Source organism: Oenanthe melanoleuca, chromosome 4 (assembly GCF_029582105.1).
Source record: "Oenanthe melanoleuca isolate GR-GAL-2019-014 chromosome 4, OMel1.0, whole genome shotgun sequence".
Taxonomy (NCBI): Eukaryota; Metazoa; Chordata; class Aves; order Passeriformes; family Muscicapidae; genus Oenanthe; species Oenanthe melanoleuca.
The window spans coordinates 1,131,033-1,151,479 of NC_079337.1; the positions used below are offsets into that span (position 1 = coordinate 1,131,033).

General features: G+C 51.4%; 4 protein-coding genes across 17 annotated transcripts in view; 2 read left to right on the forward strand and 2 right to left on the reverse strand.

Moving 5' to 3' along the window:
• The window catches only part of MOB1B (MOB kinase activator 1B), a 25,104-nt gene extending 19,965 nt beyond the window's left edge, over nt 1–5,139 (reverse strand). Inside the window, exon 1 of one of the 2 annotated variants that reach the window (XM_056490493.1) lies at nt 5,059–5,139. In XM_056490493.1, coding sequence (XP_056346468.1) covers nt 5,059–5,072 — 14 coding nt within the window. In that variant the 5' untranslated portion in view covers nt 5,073–5,139. Of the gene's footprint in view, nt 1–4,377; nt 4,883–5,058 lie in introns of those variants that run through there. The other variant, XM_056490492.1, reaches the window with a different exon arrangement.
• Nucleotides 5,069–8,625, forward strand: LOC130252674 (swi5-dependent recombination DNA repair protein 1 homolog). 2 transcript variants are annotated; one of them, XM_056490495.1, is made up of 3 exons: nt 5,069–5,440; nt 7,256–7,353; nt 8,236–8,625. In XM_056490495.1, exons 1-3 carry the CDS (start codon nt 5,071–5,073, stop codon nt 8,320–8,322), a joined length of 555 nt encoding a protein of 184 aa, XP_056346470.1. In that variant the 5' UTR covers nt 5,069–5,070; the 3' UTR covers nt 8,323–8,625. The 2 variants fall into 2 exon arrangements, with proteins under 2 accessions (XP_056346470.1, XP_056346471.1); XM_056490496.1 differs by having other exon boundaries at nt 5,069–5,395.
• Nucleotides 8,626–9,040: 415 nt separating this feature from the next.
• On the forward strand, nt 9,041–14,580 carry GRSF1 (G-rich RNA sequence binding factor 1). Its single transcript, XM_056490491.1, has 10 exons — nt 9,041–9,235; nt 9,337–9,481; nt 10,135–10,290; nt 10,538–10,678; nt 11,436–11,565; nt 12,258–12,418; nt 12,536–12,663; nt 13,210–13,345; nt 13,554–13,637; nt 14,341–14,580. Exons 1-9 carry the CDS (start codon nt 9,077–9,079, stop codon nt 13,610–13,612), a joined length of 1,215 nt encoding a protein of 404 aa, XP_056346466.1. The 5' UTR covers nt 9,041–9,076; the 3' UTR covers nt 13,613–13,637; nt 14,341–14,580.
• Nucleotides 14,581–14,688: 108 nt separating this feature from the next.
• The window catches only part of RUFY3 (RUN and FYVE domain containing 3), a 28,309-nt gene continuing 22,550 nt past the window's right edge, over nt 14,689–20,447 (reverse strand). For 5 of the 12 annotated variants that reach the window (XR_008840416.1, XR_008840411.1, XR_008840412.1 and 2 more), the window contains 5 exons: nt 20,173–20,292; nt 18,987–19,089; nt 18,252–18,328; nt 16,827–17,186; nt 16,494–16,517 (listed from right to left, as the gene is read on the reverse strand). Coding sequence is in view for 5 of the 12 variants with exons in the window: in XM_056490481.1 (XP_056346456.1) it covers nt 16,374–16,517; nt 16,827–16,901; nt 17,159–17,186; nt 18,252–18,328; nt 18,987–19,089; nt 20,173–20,292 (547 nt within the window). In the remaining 7 variants the exon portion in view is untranslated. Of the gene's footprint in view, nt 16,518–16,826; nt 17,314–18,251; nt 18,329–18,986; nt 19,090–20,112; nt 20,313–20,447 lie in introns of those variants that run through there. The other 7 variants (XM_056490481.1, XM_056490482.1, XR_008840414.1 and 4 more) reach the window with 6 other exon arrangements.

The window sequence follows — 20,447 nt, forward strand, 5'->3', positions numbered from 1 at the left end:
ATCCCCTCCTCAAAATATTGACCCAAGCAGCAGTGCCCTGGGAAAGCACCTGGGAGATCTGTAAACACAGATGACAAAGCAAAGCACTGCACTGCATCCTCACAATCCCACCACATGAAATGTAAAGGCTGGAGAAAATTTTCCCAAGTCCGTGAAAAGTAACAGTTATTCTCAGCTCTAGCTGAAAACAGATTTTATAGCAGCTGAATTTATAACCCACAGCCTCCCTGTGTATTTAAAAGGAGAAAAAACAAAAACAAAACCCAGAAAGAACAAAAGCCAAACAGCAAGTTCATTGTAGCTCGATTCCAATAGGAAGTGGCTTAGTTTACAAATGCTAAAAGCACATCCTGCGGTTCAGGCTGATTTGTGGGTCAGAGGCTTATTGATAGCTCTGGCAGCAAGATCTGCCTTACTGCTTACGAGGTAAGACTCAAAGTGGCCAAATCTAATGCACTTATTCACTTCTCCAAGGAAAACAAGCAGCTTCATTCTGTCAGCCTCTTGCAAACCCTCCAGCCATCCTAGCAGAGAAATGCTTCTAATATTTTATCCTTTTTCAAACAAGATAAAAAAAGACTGTGTATGTCTCAGTACAGCATGAGGAGGAACTGTGACCCCATGGCCCGTGCCACGAGGAGGCCCTAAATCCAAAGCCCTGTCTGAAAAGTAAAAGGTGACAAAGGCATTTGATAAAGACAAAATCCCAGCCACTCTCCAGCACCCAAATCACCCCCAAAACTGATCCTTGTTCCACCACTCCTCCCTGCAAACAGCTAATGGCATTGGCTCACTTACGGCTGCAAACACAGAGAGGGAAGGACAAACAAGGGAAAACAATCGTGGCATAAAAGCAAACAATTAGGAAGCAATTAGGACCGGACATCACAGCATGTAGTAAACACAACTTTCACACGGAACAATGCCTTTCCTCCTATGCTTTTTTTTCCATTCCAAACGAATGTTTTCATCTGAGAAGGAGCTATCTAACAACATCTAGAAGCGACAATCTCTCACTTCACCCACTACATGTTCCCGAAACACCGCAGCAGGGGCAAACGCTGCTTTTCCAAGTGCAGACATCTCACAGCCTGAACTGGTCTGCACAGCTCTGTGACTCTGAGGCACACTCATTCTTGCAGAAATAAAAGCCAGGCAGCAGCTTCCTTGCTCTCTACCTCCAGCCTCACTGATAAGGCAGCAGCACTCCATTATCTGACAACCTAAACCCTTATGTTTTACTTCAGTTTAAGTTCATGGTCAGAGCTGATTCCGTTTAAACCCTACCGCTACAGAATACTTCTGCTTTCCTCAAAACTCAAAATTAGCGTCACCAAGGCTTTTTTGGGACGCTGGCAATAGCTTTACAGTTCTCTCTCCAACCTACTTGTGGGAAAACTCAAGTGACTTCTCAATCCTGGTACTTTAAAAAAAAAAAAAAAAAAACACACAAAAAATATAACAATCAGGAACTGGGCACATCACTAATGGTACCAGACAAGCAGCTGATTTTATGTTAACACATATGTGTGTGGAGAGCTCCTGCCCTGATCCCACAGCAGCCTTACCTTCCTCAAGCTAAAATCAAATTAAACAAATGCATAGAAACACACAGGGGAAAATACCTGGATGCTCTCTGTATTTCCCATTCTAAGCTTGCAAATGCCTACACGCTGATTTTTCCGTGAGCAAATTCCAGTTTAGGAGTGCCTATTGGTCCTCTGGGGCAGTCCTTGATCAAGAGGAGATAAATACATCTCCACAATTCTGGAAGGAGCACCCACAAAGCACTCAGCTGCTACACTGCCTGAGTTATGAAGGGAATTCCTAGGGCAAGGAGCACCTCGGGAAGCTGAGGAAGGGACAAAAACAAACAGCCCTGATGTTCTCCAAGAGCAGGAGCAGCCTGAGGAACTGGGAAGGCCACACTGCTTGTCCATCTGGAAACAAACCCATCAGCTCTGATTCTGGTATTAATCTGCAAGAGGTGGAAGGGGAAAAAAAAGGAATGCCTTGCTAGACCTTCTACACATGTATTTACAAACAAAGTATGATTTCAACTAAAAGAAAAAAAACAGCAAACCATGTGGAGCACCAGAAGCAGCTGCCAGGCTCCAGTGTGTAGAGCAAGGCAGAGAAGGAAGAGCACATCTTACCCCAGTTTGGTTCACAAGTAACCTTGGCTTTCACTCACCAACACGTGTGCTCTCAGCAGCAGCCACTCACCCTCACCTCCAGCAGCTCCTCGTCCTTGCAACACTGATTAGGCAACAACCACTTAAATCAAATCTCCTTTTTAAAAAGCCCTGTGCTGGAACCTTCGGAGAGGGATTCACTAATCCAAAGACAGAGGCTCTGTGGGGCTTTTTTAAAGGAAAGACAATTTCAGAACTTCAGTAATAAATCTGAATCTTTTCCTTTTATAAATAAATGGTTTTCATCTAGTTTCCTTTTTATGTAAGTCTTGCCAGCAGAGGATAACACAAGCATGTTACCATATGGCACGCCCACCAGAACTATCTTTAATTTTTTCCTTGGAGATCTAAGCTCAAGTACCTGCAACTATGCTGTAATTTCCTTTTAGAGAGAACTCACCAAGCAGCGTTTTTTTGGAACTGGCGATATTTTCTAGTCCAATTCTCATTTTTAAATCATTTGTAAAGATCCAGGATAACCTATTCAACCATTGGAGAGGTTCTCAAAGTCTTTTCAGAAAGGAAGAAACGGATCAGAAGGAGAAAACCGCGGCGCTGAAAATAACAATTGCTGTCAAAACCGAGTGGTATTAATTCAGTGACTCGCCTCACAAGACACTCTTTTTATAGTGTTCCCCATAAGCAGAGAAGACAATGGCTCCCCTTGATTTTATGTCCCCCCCCATGCAGCTTTATATGTCACTGGCCCTAGCAACAAGGAAGAATAGGCACGGAATTGTCAGGGCGCGAGGGGGGCCCCAGGCAGGCCGTGTTATCCCAGCACAATCCCCTGTTATGTGACAACAAGGAGGCCTGGGGAGAAGGCAGCTTTTGGCACCGTGCTGGGTGTCAGACTGACGAGCTGCAGCCCAGGCCCTGGCGATAAACCTGCGCCACAGGTTCGCTGCCGCTGCACAAGGACACTCCTCCTCCAGCCCCAAACTCTGAGTCAGCCCACTGAAGGGCAGCAGTGGCACTGAGGCAGGGACAACACTGCTGGCACCTCCACACCACAGGGCACGGCGACAAGGGGGTGAAAAAGTGCTGTGACAGACCATGCAGACGTGGGGTTTTGCAGCTCAGAATGCCAGCTGGTATTATTAAACCTGCAGACATCCGTGCACTACCTCGGAGTAACTCTCGCCGAGCCAAAATTCAAGTCTGACAAAAGGTGATGCTAACTTCCTGGATCCCTAAAAAAAAAAAAAAAAAGCCAACCAACCAAAAAAACCCACCAGAACTCCATGTCAGCAACACAGGAAGTTTCACTGGTCACCTCGAGGCCTAGCAGGCACTTTTTTTTTTTTTTTTTTAACTCATTTCTAGACTGCAGATGAGCAAACTAGGTGCCATCTACAGCACTGTGCCAACAGCAGCTTGGGGCAGCTTTGCCAACATTTCTAGCTTTGCTGTTCACTAACTCCACTTTCTACTTCTATATTTCATCCACAAGGATCACTTGGAACAATGGAGGTGAGAGTAAAGGTTTGCTTTCCTAGGTTTCAGAAGGGTGTGAAAAGACACAAGCATCTCATTATTGCCTGCGACAGAGGGTGGAGGGTTTCATGCTTTTCCATACCCAGTTAGCCAAATGCCACGGAGAGGGAGGCTTTCTAATTTGCAAACCAGACTCCCAGGACGCTCGAAATCCTGTCCCCCCTTCTCCAGCGTGGCAGCTGAGAATTACGGAGGAGGGAGGGGGACAGCTGGGCTTCTCATTAGGAGCAGCGTACCTCCATCCCCGGACAATGATCCGCAGGCACCTCCCGCTCGCAGCTGAGAGGTGCCCCTCCGAATCCCCCCGGGGCCACGGAGCACGGCAGAAAGCGGGCTGGGAACGGCAGAGTTAAAAGATAAATACAAGGGAGGGACTGAGGAGGAAGCCAGCGCCAGGGTTATTTGTCTCCATGAGAACACAACTTAGGAGAACACTCCAGCTCCGAGATAAAGTCTCTTCTCTAAGCCCAGACTAGGTTTTCATCTGCTGGTTATCAATGCCAGCCTCCAGCCCCCGTCAGTGCCGGGAGTGTGCGGGAACACTCAGCGGGGACCAGGCCCTGGCGGAGCTCGGCTCTTGCAGGGCGCCTTTTTCAGCTGCCCGGATCGCCCTTCTTTCCCTAGAGCGCATCTTCGCCTTAATTAATAGGTCACTGAACCGGTTTATGTTAATTGTCACAAGTACCTCGTCTTTGTTTCCAAGGGGAGGGACCGAAGTTCATTCGGCTCTTGCCCACGAAGCGAAATTTCGACAAGTGGGGTTGTGCGCGCACCTGAATCGCCACCGACTCCCGAGGGAGCTTTTTGCTGCCGCAGGAAAGCCCGGCCAGGTCCTTGGAGCCCCATCACCTGCACTGGGGTTCACTTCCACACGCCAGCTCCCGGCCCAGCTACGGCACCGACCTCTGCCCGCCGCAAACGAGAAACCCGCACGAAAATATTGTAAAAGCGTGGGGGGATCCCTCGGGGGGTGCCTGACCCCGACCCCGCTCTCGCCTACCCAGTGACACCCCTTGGCCGGGCAGGTCCCCGGGCTGGCGACCCGCGGCTGTTTCCAAACTCGCATCCGTGAGGGGAAGCCGTGCGGGAAGGGGAAGCCCGGCTCGCCCGCCCTCCAAACGCCCTCACGGCGCGGCGGCGACGGCCCCGCCGCTCCCTGCCGGCGGAGCGGAGCGGGGCGGCCGCTCCCGGGGCCGCCGGGGGGCCGGGGCACAAAGGGAGAGAGCGGGGAGCGGACGGAGCGGGCGCCAGGCCGGCGGGGAGCGGCGGGCAGCGGGCGGCGGCCGCTCGGCGGGCTGCGCTGCCCTCACCGGCGGGACGGCGCGGAGCAAGAGGAAAGGACCCCCCACACCCCGCGGGTACTCACAACAAGAAGCTCATGGCGGCGGCGGAGCGGGACCGGCGGCTGCCTGGGCTCGGCGCGGCTCGGCTCCCAATGGCAGCCGCGGCGGAGGGCGGGCGGGTGCGGGGAGAGCGCCGCGGGGCGGGGACACGGCCCGCCCGGCCGCCATCGCCCCCAGCGGCCCCCGCGCCGCCGCCTCTCCCTCACGGCCCCGGGCTCCCCCGCACCAGTCCTTTCGTGGCTCCGGGCACCGCCATTCCCCTCAGAGACGCCCGTGTGAGTGCCCCCGAACGCCGCCATGGAAACCGGGATCTCCTGGCCCTCCAGAGCCCCCCTCAGCCCTCAGGACAAAGGGGGCCAGGTACTACCCGCAGGTCACCACCACCCCCCCATAAAAAGGAGAAAGGTATTAACAGCACTGCTGCCCTCCTCATTGAACCCTTTTTTAACGAAACGTGACAAAAGGGATTCTAATATTTCTTAACATTTGAAGAGTTGGCAATTTCTAGCTCGGCTGGTGAGGGCAACTGGCCTGCAAAGGAGGGGCACCCCTCAGGTGACACTGTGGGCAGCTGAGGTAAAAAAAACCCTAAAGTCCTGAGGTAAAAAAACTGCAGTTTTTTAAAGAAACCCTTGGCAGGCATATATGGTCACATCCCAGCGCTTTTTAAGGCAGAAATTGCAATCCCAGGGTATAATTTTCACGCAGAAATCTGGCTCTGTTGAGGCCGGTAAGAAGGCAGGTTTTGGAGAGGGCGCAGGACGGGCAGCACGACCCCCAGGGATTCCCTCCTGCCGCCAGGGAATTCGGCCATCCCAAAATCCTCACGCTGCTGCAGGTAGGCCAGAGGAAAAGCTGATGACTTTCAGATTTACCAGACACGTTCAGCACATCGAAACAGGCTACGATCCCACACAACACTAATTTTCCATAGAGCACGTCAGGGGTTTCATCTCTAACGCCTCAGGTGGCCACACTGACAGTCATCTGCTTCCCTCCCTCACGTTTTTAAATGCTGAAACTGCATTTTCCACTCTCTGTCCTTCTGACTGAGTCAAAATGCCAGGTCAGTGCATTTCTAAGTAAATTAAAATTACACTACTGTTTTTAGGACACCTTTAAAATCCCATGTTTTACGGGGCAGCAGTGGTGTAATTAGAAAGCATTTCACGACATTTGCAATTCTCCTTCTGGCCAAGCATTTGGGTCTCGGGGCACTTTTTCACAGATGCTGTCAGACTAAGTTGGCCATCAAAGAGAAATACATCACTGATCTTTCTGGCACATTCCTGTTGGGACACGAATAACCTCGGCTCCCTGTTCCCACCCATACACTTCCTTCTACCCACAGAACATTTTCTTTTAGCGGCAAGTTAAAATTAAACGCTGGTGACTGCAGTAGGAAAGGCTTGGCCAGGAGAGACGCTTATGTAACTGCAGGCTTTATGTCTCACATTAACACTGGGCTGCTGGGGAGGGCTGAGGGTCACACCAAGGGCTCTCTGCCGACCCGCGGGGCTGGCAGGGAGCTGCAGCCTTATGTAAGGGCAGACCCGCTGCCGTGGCCTCGCCTCTGTCAGCTCCGCTTACCCAGCACCGCGGAGCCTAAAGAATTCCTCTGGAAGGGCCCTCCGGCTGCCGGAGTGCTGCTGCGCTCCTGAGCTGCAGTTCTCAGCTTTTCAGCACAGCTCGCTAAACACAGAACACTCCAGCTGAAAGCTGCAGAAAACGCGAGACCACAAAACTGAACTGCATATAGGATCAGGAATACAAAACAGGGAAACAACGTTTCAAAAATAACATAGCGTATAAATAATTTTGGGAAATATCACAAGTTAAGAGAAGGTCAATTTTTTCTTGACAGCAGATTACACAGATGGATAAGGAATGCTTCCCAAGATAAGCCCTTGTTTTAGTATCACATCCAATGATTTTCTGATCATCATTTTTAGTCTGATCAGACTAAAGAATAGCTGGTATCGATTATTCTTAACAACAACCTGTTTAAGATTATTACTGAAAAAGGCATCCTGCCAGGTAGATAAATTTTCCAAGGCAGATAAATTCTTGGTCCACAGCAGTATAGAATCATGTCCTGAGACTTTCTATTTTTAGAGGCAGATTCCCTCTCCTAAAGCCGACTGCATTAAACAGCAGTTCTGTCGAAGGGAATAAATGCAATTTCTCCTATCCTAGGATGACCTTTATATTCTACCACAGGTGCAGAGGCTCTGATCTGTCACGTAACTAAGGAAGCTCTGAGATTCCATGGAAACTTCAGTGCCAGCGGTTGCCCAACAGCACAGTGCCCTCTAAAGGTAACTCTCATAGACCTGACAAGCTGCCAGACAAGCAGCAGTGGGTGTTTTGTCCTGTACTTGGGAAGCAAGCAAATCAAAGGAAAAATGGGTGGCAGATGTGCATCCCTTCAAAAGACTCTTCCCTGCACCCTGCTTGGGTCACAGGAGAATAATGCACCTAGCATTCCTTTGCTCCCTAGGATTTAGGGATTTGCTTATCCAGTTAAACTGAAAGCACAAAAGCCAATCTAGATACAGATAAGTGCTCAAGATGAATTCCTACAGTTATCTTAACTTTTTCCCCCTCCTATAACATTTGCTTGCTTGTTTAAAGAAGGTTTTGAAGAGAAACCTGGCAAGTAGGCTATGAAAGACTGGAATGTGAACCACTTGGACTCCAAGGTCAACATTCCTTTGAAAATGTGAATAATACGAGATTTAACTTGAAAACTCAGGAGGGTTGAGAGTGCTGTTGTCAAGGGGCTGTGCTATTCTCAGGGTTATAGTCTGTCATGTGAAAGTTTGTTACAAGGAATAGTTTACAAAAGCATCAACCAGCAGCAAGAGGGTGACATAAAGTAGCTTGTTCACATTTTCAAAATGGTGATAAGAAGCCTTCAAGGCTTCTGATAAATGAGTGTGTTGGCAGCACAACAAGATGAAAGACTTGTGCTGGAAAACCCAAGATTGTATTTTGGGTGTGATAGTCTGCAGTGGCTGGAAGTCACAACTCTTGGCTACAACTTACCCCAGGCTACAGCTGCAGGGTGCTGGAAAAGAGGAGTGTCTTGGCTATCATGGCTCTCATGATCTTCCTGATGTCCTGTCTGGCCTGGCCCATCCTCCTCCTGAACAGCTCCTTGAATGCCTACCAAATCCTAAAAAATTTTCTGGGTTCAGCAGGACCTACCATCCCCACGTGTGCACTTAGGAGAAACCAACCGGTGTCAGATCTTTCCCCCTTATCCCTCCTGTATGCAGCCATGACTGCAGGACTGTCTTCCCAGACCACCTGGAAGGGGAATATTCTTCTCCCACAGGTTCAGCCAGTTCATCCCAGACCTTCAAGCAGGGATGGGAGTGAGGGGGAGAAAATTATCTCTCTTGGAATATGAGCCCTGCTCAGGTGAGACCCCACCTGGGATGCTGCTTCCAGCTCTGGGGTCCTCAGCACGGAAAGGACATTGACCTGTTGGAGCAAGTCCAGAGGAGGCCACCAAGGTTAGCAGAGGGAGGGAGCGCCTCTGCTTTCAGAATTAGGATGCTTTCAGCCTGGAAAATAAAAGCTTCACGGTGACCCAACTGCGGCACTTCCAGTGCCTGAAGGGAGCCTGCTAGAAATATGGAGACCACTTACAGGGCCTGGAGTGACAGGACAAGGGGGGATGGCTTCACACTGACAGAAGGCACGGTTAGATGGGATATTGGGAAGTTAGATGGAATGTGAGGCCCTGGCACAGGCTGCCCACAAAAACTGGCTGCCCGATCCCTGGAGGCGTTCACGTCCAGGATGGACGGGGCTTGGAGGAACCTGCTCTGGTGGAAGCTGTCCCTGCGCATGGCAGGGGTGGAAGGGGACAATATTCAAGTTCCGTTCCAGCGCAGGCCCTTGTAAGCCGCCGCGGGCACCCCGGGCCCCGGAGCAGCCGGAGGTGCCTGGGAAGCGCTTCCGTGCAGCGCCTGCCGGGACGGAAGGAAGGAAGGAGGGAGGGAAGGTCGCGGGGCGGAGCTGCGATCCGGCATGGCCGTGGTGGCCGCCGCCCGCCGCGCTCTGTGCGCGCTGCTGCTGGGCCGGGGCCCGGCGCTGCCGCCCGCGCTGCGCCTGCCCCGGCCCGCCCTGGCCCCGGCCCCGCTCCCGGCCCCGCTGCAGCTCCCGGCCCCGCTCCGCGCATACAGCCAGGTACGGCCGCGCGAAAATGGCGGGCTCCGACCCCTGCGGGGAACCGCGGCTCCCTCCCGCTGCTCACCTGCTCGGCGCCTTCTCTCGTGTGTCCGTGACAGGTCACCGATGCTCCGTCCCACGAAGGTCGCCTCTCACAGCAGGAGCCCGTCTCAGCCAAGGCGGAAAGCGACACTGTCTACCTCGTCAGAGCACAAGGGTTCCCGTTCTCGTGCACCGAGGAAGATGTCCTTACCTTCTTTGATAGTATGGGTGTTCATTTTCCTGCCTAACTGTGCTGCATGCTGGTATTGAGCCCATTAATTCATGACTGCTTCACAGAAGGAAAATTGAGAGATCATTAGCCAAAGAAACGTGAGGTCTTATTATTGCTGCAAAATTATTCACAACTGACACGTATGAAGGGAATAATCAACATCCAGACTGCTGGACATTGACTAGAAGTTCATCCTTATGGTCCCTTAAATTTAATTGGGCAAGTCTTTCCCTTCTTAATCAGTGTCTCCACAGCAAAGGCAATCCAATTTAGCGATGCTCTTACAGGCCATTGTGGCTGGCCCAAACTCCTCTCTTTTTAAGAAACCGGAGGTTTTTGCTAATTAGTTTAAACTGCAGTGTTGTTTTCTGGTCCTAATTCATAGCTTTTACATACCTTTGTAGGGCTGATCCTCCCCACTGTCATATGGTGCTGCATCCTCTCAGGGGCCAGATGCAAGTTTTTAAATGACTTGCTAGCCTGCCAAACTGAAGCCAGTCAGTTTGATGTTAGGCTTCATGTTAGAAATGCGAGTGTTGCACCCTTTGTCCTGCAGTGCTGAGGGGATGAAGTCAGGACACAGAGATCTCTGTGTCTGATGCAGTCCTGTATGTCCCTGTGTTGTGTGTCCCTTGCTTTGCAGCCTGCAGAATTCGGAACGGTGAGAACGGGATACACTTCCTCTTAAACAGGGATGGGCGGCGCAGGGGGGATGCCCTGATTGAGCTGGAGTCCAAAGCAGACGTGCAGAGAGCCCTGGAAAAGCACCTGAGGTACATGGGCCCACGCTACGTGAAAGGTGGGTTTGGAGCAGCAGGAGTTACCTGGAACTCCCCAGGGAATGAGAGCTCCCTGTTAGTGAAGGGGTGCAGGGCTGGAGCTGAGCAGCAGACCGGGCACCCCTGGGCCAGGGAAAGCAGAGGGGCAGGACAGGGCAGGGGTGGGGGAGGAAGCAGGGTGGAGCTCTGCAGGGCAGAGCCGCCCCAGGAGGGTGGCTGCAGAGCCGCTGGCAGTGCGTGTGGGCACACCGGGGTGCCTCCTTGCAGTGTTCGAGGTGCACGACAGCGATGTGGAGGGCTTGCTGCGCAGCCTGCGGGACGAGTCGCAGGCCGTGAGCGACGGCGTCGTGCTGCTCCGGGGCCTCCCCTTCGCCTCCACCGAGGAGGACATTGCCGATTTCTTCTCAGGTAACTCGGCCTGGCCGTGCTCTTCCTCAAGGCACGAGGCAAGGCACACGCAGCCTCAGACACCTTCAACAGCACAGGGAGGTGCTGTTCCCCAGAAGCCACGCAGGCTTCCTGAGCACCCTGCGGAGTTTCCCTGCCCCTCTGACCTTGTGCAGGTCTAACCCAGGATCAGTACTTTGAGCACTCCGATTTGGGGCCCGGGGATGCAAAGGAAGGGGACCAGGTGTTGTGATGTGCAGTTGGATTGCTACCAGTGCATAATGTGGCAAACTTGAGAAGGAAAGTGGCTTCAGTGGTAGTTACTAGGTCACATATGCCACTTGAATCCTTGGCCCAGGCTCAGTGCTGGAGCAGTCCAGGTCCTGGCTCCTCAAGATGACATTCTACAGCACAAAAAGTGAAATTCACTGAGTCTGACCTGAGTTTTAAAAAATAGAGGAAAAACCCTACCATAGTAAGAGAAAATTTCAAGAACATTTGTGCTCTGAATCAACTTCTTGTCCAGGACCTGGATTCACTTACTTGAAGCCTCAAATTGGTTTCTTTTCTAAAATCTTTTGTGAAAACTGCCTTAAAGCAAAAAATTTAAAGGAATTTAAAGAGGGTACTCAGGCCAGCATGAGCAGTTGTTTCAGAACTACTTACCTGCCCAATTAGCTTGCCAAAAAACAGAGAGAAAAAAAAAAAAAAAGGCTTTCTGAGGTATAGCACAAGTTTCTGCCTCAGTCAATGCCTTTTTGTCCCCTGCCATCTCTAGGTTTGAAAATAACAGACATAGCTTTCATTTACCGGGGAGACAGAAGAACAGGAGAAGCTTTTGTGCAGTTTGAGACTCCTGAAATGGCGGCTAAGGCCCTGCTACGGCACAAGGAATATTTGGGAAATAGGTGAGTACTTGCCTGGAGCTCAGGGGTAGGAGAACGTGTGAGAAGCACCTGTGTGACTGGGAGCTTCCTGCTGGGTGAAACAGCTCATCTCACACAGTGCCATTGAGGGGGGCAGAGGCACCTGCAGCACTCATAGTTGGGGGATTTTGGGACTCTCAGAAGGTCTCCAGTTTTCCAGGTATTCCTGAAGACATTCTCGTCCCAGGGCAAAGGGGTGACAGCCTCCAGAGTGGGCAACACTTGATAGGCACAGTCTGCCCAGCCTCATTGCACAGGGATCCTGTGCCTCCCTCAGACATGTGATCCTGCCAGATTTCCAGCAGGTTCCTCCATGCTTAGGGCAGTTTTGGGAGCCGTCCTCCCACCCTTCAGCCCAGTGCCCGGCACAGCCGGTGCTTCCTCTCCAGCAGTTCCTGTCTGACCGGCCTGGGGTCCATTCCCAGCAGGAACTGCCTGACAGCACCACACCATCTCCCACCTCCTTGGTGACCACATCCCCTTTGGGAATTACACCATTTTATCCCAGGGCACTGAGCCCTGTGCCACACACTTCCTCTCAAACAGAAGCACAAGGCCACCTTTTCCCAGAGCACTTCCCAGTAGTGAGCAGAGCCAAGGCAGGACATGCCTGGAAGTGCCTTCTCCCAGCCCTGAGTGCCGGGTGTGCCATGTGCCTTTCCCTTTGGCTGCAGGTACATAGAAGTGTACGTGAGCAGAAAGCACCATATGCAGAGGCACGTGCCCCACAGCAGGCAGCTGATGGCCTATTCCAGGGTGAGAAGAGAGTATGAATCCATCCCTGAAGACAGGGGCTGGAGAGATGCTGGAGGCTCCTATGCCGAAGGAGAAATCAGTGAGTCCCTCCCTGCCCTGAGTGCTCCTCGAGGCCCTTTCGTGTCACCCCACAGCTTTCACATGAGGGAGGGGGACACTGCAAGCACTAGTGATGGTTTTTTCCTCCATTCCACAGAAGTATGCAGGGAAGGAACAGAAAGCTCCAGGAATGTTCCAGAGTCTGAGAGTGCCTCATCGCCACCACAGCACTTTGTCCACATGAGGGGTTTTCCTTCCCAAGCTAGTGCCCAGGACATAATAAATGTGAGTAACAGGCTAGGGTGGAGTGTGGTTCTGTCATTACCTGTGCAAACCCTCCGTTAATTGTTACTGCTGCAGGAATGCAGGCTTTTAATTAATTAGTGTCTGTTAGTCCTCAGTGCCGTGTGGCTTTGGACAGCTGTGGCCTCGGGCACAGCAGGGATCTGCTGCTCTCCATGAATAAGATGGAATTAAGGCTTGCTGGGATGTATTAATATCCATCACTAGGCATGAGGAGCTGTTGAGAGCCTAAAGCCAGATTTCAGAGTAGCTGAGTGCACAGTAGTGTTAGCAGTGTACATGGAGCTGCACTGAAGTGTACAGAACATGGGTATCTTCTGAGATTTTTGTTCCTGCCAGGAGTTCCTATGCCTGCAGCTCACGGGGTGGGACAGGTGACTGAGGATTCACCCAAATGGATCAGGGTGCTCAGGAGCTCAGAATCCCCCCCATGGATCAGCGAGTTTTGGGAGTAAAGGCATTGAGTGTCTAGGGAATAGGGTGCATTACTGTTATTTCTTTCTCACTAAACTCTTTGCTGCTTTTCAGTTTTTTGCTCCTCTGAGGCCCACAAGGATCTTGGTGGAATACAACTCCCATGGATATGCCACAGGAGAGGCGGATGTGCACTTTGAGAGCCACGAGGATGCAGTTGCAGCAATGGCCAAGGAGGGGTCACAGATGGGTAAGTCAGGAAGAGAGGGGATCCTAAAACCCTGGGACTGAGACATCAGGGCTTGGCAGAGCTCCTCCAACTACTGCTGCACTCTGCACAGGCATCACTTGAGTGTAGCTTTACAAGTTGTGATGTGCCATGGGCTTTGCAGGGAAAAAAAATACAATGTCACATGTGCAAGTGTCTGACCTCAGCCCACCTCTCTTCCATCCCCCAGAGAGCTGTGCCATTGAATTATTCCTGAACGAACATCCCAAGGGCAAGAAGAACTGCTAGTGCCAGCAGCACCAGCACAGGTTTGGTAAGCACATCCATCTCTGTCCTTCCTGGTCTCTTTGTAGCAACACTCCCAATCTGCCGTATTGCAACCAGCCCAGAGGGTAAAACAGAGGGGCAGAAGGGAACCACTCCCCAGCCTGACTCCAGGTGTCCAGCCTGGATCCCACAGTCTGCACCTCCACATTCCACAGGTGCCAGTCCCGCAGCAAGGAAAGCTCTGATGGGTTATTCCCTGGCAAGGAGACGAAGCATGGCTAAACATTTCCCAGGGTTGTGGCTTCATAAAAATTGGTCTTTTGGATGGGATGGTTAATGTGACCACAAAAGATGGCAGACAGCTTGTTCCATGAATTCCCCTCAGGAAGTGGGGGGTGGTGGTCACTGCTCCCCAAACCCTGGACCCTGCAGCAGGGAGGGCAGCCCACCCATCCTCGATTTGTAATCCAGACCAGGGAGAAATCCTTGAGGCAGGTTCAAGATGCAAACTCCAACCTCTTACCTGCATCCCAGGCTTCCTTGGCTGCACCCTCCCATGTGCCTGTGCTGCAGTCCCACCCAAGCATGTCCCACCTGGAGTCTGTGGAATTTTACTATTGCCAAACTCTACTGTTTCATTGTAATAGAGCATTAACTGGGAATAAAATGCAGTGGGAAGTGGAGAAGGAAAACAGCAAGCCACAGTGAGGGAGAGAGTGATTTTTATTTTTCCTCTTGCTTGTTTTTAGGCCAAGCAAACACATTCCGTGGGCACGAGCATGAAGATCAGGTCCAAGTGTCACCACGCAGAGAGGAAGACAAGCTAGGATTAGTTCAGCCTCGTGTAAGAGCCTGTAATAAATGTGATGGGCTGTGAGGAGCTGCACCAGCAGCAGCTGCAGTGGGAGTGGCCAAGGCGGCAGGGTGGAACAGTCCTGGGCTCCAGGTGCATCGGGTTACATTAATAAAACACCAGGATTGCCAGTTCACAGCTGAGTGATCTCAGTCCTCACACAGGTGCATGCTGTTGCTCTGGACCCTTTCATACCTCCAGCCCAAGAGAAACGGGATGAAAAGAGCACGCAGGAGGCAGGATATGGATGATCAGGTTTTTTTATTGTGTGGAACAAACTTAACGTCAGAAAACCTACCCCCATTCCCACGGTCCGTGTGTGAGCCCTCCCTGGCATCACCCAGAGTTCCTGAGCACAGAGGGAGCAGGCAGCCAGTACAGTCCCATTCCCATCTTCCCAAAGGCCAGTCCCATGGCAGCCACCAGTGCTGAGCTCTGGAGGGGCTCAGCCACCTCCCTGCTCCACAGAGTTTAATCCTCCATTTCCCTCTGCACTGCCTGGGCCTTATCTTCTCCTCAGGGGACGAGTCACGGGGGGGTTGAGTGCAGGAGTTCACATTGTTGGATGTGTACAGTATATACCCAAACTACTGACACTAAATTCAGGGTTTTCTCCATCCACCTCCAGTGTCCCACCCCTTCAGGGTCAAATCCCAGGCTTTTGGCATTTCAACACTGTTTTCAACTCCTGCTATACTTCTGGGAATACCAGCAAGGAAATGGGTCATGAAGCTGCCCTGGGGGGCAAAAGAGCAGAGACGTGTACAGGTTGGGTGGCTGAACATGCCAAGTCCCAAAAGGATCTAGGAGAGATGATTCCTGGTACGAAGCAGTACCAACCATGTCAGTACCTCAGCTCCAAGAGGCTTTTCATGTGGTTCCAGCCAATCTAAGGACTAGAAAATCCTCTCCAAGGAATTAACCACTACCCCCTAACGACATCACTACAAACCCCAGTGCATTTGTCACACCAGTGCATCCCTTTTCTATGAACTACAGGACACTCTGTGGTCTCAGAGACTGCAGGAGGTGGCAGTAGGAAAAGGAGTAAACACTCCTGTGACAAGAGAAAGCCACTACCCCCCTTTCTGGACTAACAAAATTTCTTGAGGGAACAGTTACAAAGAATGATGTGGCAGGAACCATGAAACCTCTCTGAACTGAATGTGCAATTGAAATTTCTAACAGGTGAGAAGTGTTCCCATTTAGTTTTGATCCAACAGGAAGTGAAATGCCAGGTTTACTGTAACAACGTTTCCATGTGCGCAAGGTGAAGAGGTGGATCCCAGTGGCCCTAAACCTCTGTCTGATGGGGATTGGGCCCAGCCCCTGAAGCACAGAGGGGGAAGAGAACATTCACAGCTTGGTTTGGGGTGTCCCTGTGCAGACTAAGCCCCTGGTGAGAGCCCTGAGCCAAGGAAATGCAGGGAGGATGTGCTCACTGGTGGCACAGCTGCCCTGCTCACACCATGGCCCAGGGCACACAGGATGAGCCAGCCTGTCCAGGGCAAAGGGAAAAGGGGAAATGGGATTTCAAGTGCAGCCAGATGTGAGGAATACCAGCGCTCCAGTTGGGTTGTGGGGAGCCTTTGCTCAGCAGCAGCAGCAGCACACACCCACACCACACACGTGAGGGTGAGAACACTCCTGACTTCCACATGCAGCCAAGAGCTCTGGTTTGGGCAGGGGCTCCCAGAGTCCTGAGACTGCTCAGGCACGCCTTGGGGCTGCTCCATGTGACATTCCCAACGCAATTCTCCACAGCACAGGCTGATTGGGTACAGGGACGGGCTCAGACTGCTGTTTTAGTAACAGGAGATTCTAAACACCAAGAAGCTGCTTCCCATCCAAAGCACACGGGCAAGTGTCTTGGCATTCCCCCTGAAGAGCTCCAGAACAGCCTCAGCTGGTCACCTCTGTGGCCTGTTCCTACAAGGGGCTGCTGGAGTACTGCTGGATGAGCCGCTGGTGGCAGGGGTTGCAGACGCGCTCGGGGTTGATGCTGGACGGGAGGGGCAGCTCGTGCACCGAGCAGGCTTCACAGAACGTGCCCCCACAGTTCTTGCACATGTTCTGGAAGGCAGGAAAAGGACAGAAGTCAAGGAGAGGTGCAGGTCTTGGCAGATCAACTCGGGGAAAAACAAACACTGAGCTAAAGGAGGGAAGAAGCTGCTAAGGGAGAGAAGAAGCAAACCACTGAGCAGGGCGGAGCAGGGCACCATCACCCCACCAGCATTTAACCAAGTTCTGTTAAAGACAGAGGGGCCTGCAAGGGCTCACTTCTTGGTACAAGGCACCAGCAGGAACCAGATTCCACAAGAGAAAGCAGAGGGAACTCACAGTCAGCAGGTGTGGGAGGTGGCAGTTCAAGGCAGGACTTACCTTTCTCTGGCTCCGGCTGGCCTCCTCCTGGCACAGCTGGCAGACCTCGGCGTGCCCAGGCCCCGGCAGCTGCTCCTAAAGCCAAAACCAAGACATCCTGTTTACATGGCTCCTGTGGCACAGCTCAGCACCAACAAGGGGGAACTGAACAGGGTTCTCACTGGGAACAAGCTGACAGCAGCAGAAATTCCCAGTGGACAAGACAGCACAAGGCATCCCAGTGGCACTCTGGGGGTCTGGCTGTGCTTTGCCAGGTGCATGAGAAGGAGCAGATTTTGGTCCAGCTGATGGACAGGAAAAGAGCAAAACAACCAAGAGAGACAATCACCCACCTGCTCTTCCTGCGTGCCACTGGGTGACCTACAAGGGAACAAGAGCACACTTGAAGCAGGCCTTCCATCACCACAGCCTTTAAATAAAACATCTGTGCTACCAGGGAATTCCCTCATCCCGTTTTCAAAACCCTCCCCAGATCTGCATAGCACTCCTGGTTCAATGGCAAGAGAAGAAAAAAATTGCAAAAAAAGCCTTCAGGAGAGGAGAAGAGAGGGAGCATGAACACAGAAAAGACTGTTGAGGTGCTGGAGCAAAACAGTTTGAAACTGTTGATCCCTACCCCCGCTGTGAAACACAGCAATAAAGCACCACAAGGCCTGTAAACCATCAACCTGACCCTCACTGGCTTAAACACTCCAGGTGAAATAGGGCTAAAAAAAATCTCAACCCTGGAAGGTTTTTAGTACCTGGCAAAGCAGATTTGAAGTGCTTTATGCTATTTTTAGGAGGATATTTTCCTGATTAACTCAAAGGAGAGTGCCTCTCCATTGGCACTCGAGACACTACAGCAGAGCCCTGACAGTCAGAGCACTGAGCTGTGCCCAGGGGCTTTGAAAACACCTTTTAACTCCTAAAACCAAATACTGAAATCCTGCAACAAGAATCCTCCTCTGTAATAATTCAGCTTGGAAACAAGTGACCTGAACCACAACCTTACACAGCCATCTTAAAATCTCACTTGAAGTTCTTTTCCCAACTTCTCTTCAGGAGGTTCAAACACCCTTCTCCTTCCTCTCACCAAAGATACTTTGGACATGAGTTCCAAAGGTCTTGCATTTGACTTACCAAGGATTCTTGAGTCAGAAGAACTAGTAAACAGCAGATTTAGATAGAAAAAAATTCAAAGGTACTGGGAGAGACACAGAGCTTTTCCCATTTGAAAGCACTGATGGCAAACAGCAGAACCTCCTCCTTCCCTCACAGCTATGGAAAAGCAACAGAGAACTCAACAAAAGGCCTGAGGTTGGAAATCTTTCTTAAGAAGGGAACTTGGACTATTCCAAACTCCCTGTTGGCACAGAAATGGGAGATGGGGAAAGCAGGACTTGGGAAAGGAGAGGCAGAGGTGAGATGTGTTTCCTTCCCTACCTGTGTGGCAGGACACTGTTCTCTCTCAGCGGCTCCTTCACTTTAGCATTTTCTTCCTGCGTTTTGAGCTTCCCATCCTGCCAAAAGGAAACACTCACCCATCAGCTCACCAGAGGAAAGCTCCAGTTTCACTGCTGCCACACTGCAAGGGGAGCACTGGCACTGCCCCCCCTTGGCACAGGGGGTATCTGTGTCCCAGTCTCCCCTGGGCGCAGCTCTCAGTGCTTTCCCTCTGCTGTGAACACAGGGAACTGTGCGTCTCGGAGTTGGGCAGGGGTCCCACGACCTGCTGCTACCAGGAACACCACAGTCACCAGCTCTTATTTACAGAGCAGAGGCTGAGAACAAGGATGGGCTGGAGAGGTTTTGTAAAACCTGACCAAACTTTCCCAGCCAGCAAAGAATCCTCCCCTTCTCCCCAGCTGAGATGTGGGTCACAGCTGAGCCGTGAGGCTTAAAGCACTTCACTGAAATTGTGCAACACTGGTCAAAAGACAAAACTGCACCATTCAAGCAGACCAGGGAGAAACAAAGAACTGCAGAAGCCATCTCTGTTACTGCACAGTTCTCACTACGACTCAAACTGCCTGTTCAGAGCATATAAAAATCTTTCCAAATCTCCTCTGGTTGTGGCACGTGAACAGCAACAATTTACTGCCCGAGAAAGCTCAGTAAAAGCACACAAACCAAGGGAAGCTGTACCTCAAACCCGAGCCAAAACCCAAGTCACATTACCTGTCTGAGCCAATTCTTTGGGCCTTTTTTGCTTTCTTGGCTGCGCTGGTGACTGTGAGACCATCTGTCTCTTTCCCGCCTTAGCTCCAGTTCTAGGTGGCTCCTGGAATGCCAGGTGGAATTGTGAATAAAGGATGGTTTTGGGACACTTGGCATTGCAAACTGATGAACTGTTTGACCCTTTCTTCACACCCCTAACTCAGGAGCTAAAATTGCCTCCTGGAACCCAAAGTTGTATCGCAGTGTGTTTAGCCACAATGTGTCAGGATGAAAAATCTACAAGTTCCTCATCTAATTTTGGCACAATTTAGCACCCAACTGATACAAAACCAGACCTGTTTGTCCTTCTAAGCTCACCCCTGCACACCCAGGACCTTGCACCAATTGCTGACCAAAGCCATTTTCTGGTTGTCACAGTGGCCTTTGGAAGCAGGAAACAAACAGCTGGGTCAGGAGGAGAAGAAGGGACAAAACCCTCCTTGCATCCAGCAATGCTCCCACAGAATCCATCCCAGTGACCTTGCAACAAGCCACAGATGCCTCAAGGCTGCAGGAGACGCTCTTCTATTTTAAGGAAAGAGATTTGTCTGTGTCCCTGACACTGCTCAAGTGATGAGGCTGCAGGGGAAAATGTGATTGCTTCTGACAAGGTCTCTGTTCGGCTTCCAGCAAAACTAAGACCAGTTTCACTGGGGAAAAAATCCACATCACAGTACTGTGTGTCACGTAAGACAGCCAAAACCATTGTCCTTGCTCCAGCCTCTCCAGTGTTTGCTCCACACAGAGACTTGGCTGCTCAATCCCTGCCCACGAGCAGCAAATTGTTAATGTGAGCTGTGATTCCCAATTATCACAGAACCACAGAGGTTTGAGCTGGAAAGGACCTTACAGACTGTCTTGTTACACCCTGTGCCACGTGCAGGGACACCTTCCACTGGATCAGACTGCTCCAAGCCCTGTCCAACCTGGCCTTGAACACTGCCAGGGACAAGGCATCCACAGCTATTCTGGGCAGCCAGTGTCCAAGTGATGGTGCCACCAAGGGTCTCCCTCCCTGGAATTCCACCTCAACACACGACTTGCCTCGTTCCCTCTCCGTGCCCTGCTCCCTCTGCCATCACCCCACCTGCTCTCCCCCAGACCAGCAACCAGAGCCCAGGAAAGAGGGTGGAAAGGGTCTCTTCACCGCTGCCTGGAGAGCTCTTCCACTTGCAGCTGGAGGCTGTTGATTTTGTCCCCAAACTCCTGCTTGAAGAGCCGGTTGTCCTGCTGCGCCAGCTGCCGCTCCTTCTCTGCCTGTCGCAATCTGGATTTGAGCCACATGAACTTGTGATAAAAAACAAAAGCCATGGTGGGGAGGAAGACTGAGTTTAACCAACAAATCAAAAACCCAGTGAAAAGGTAAAGCCAAAAAAAAAAAAAAAAAAAAGAGAATGGTAAAAACAATGGAAAGGAGGAAAA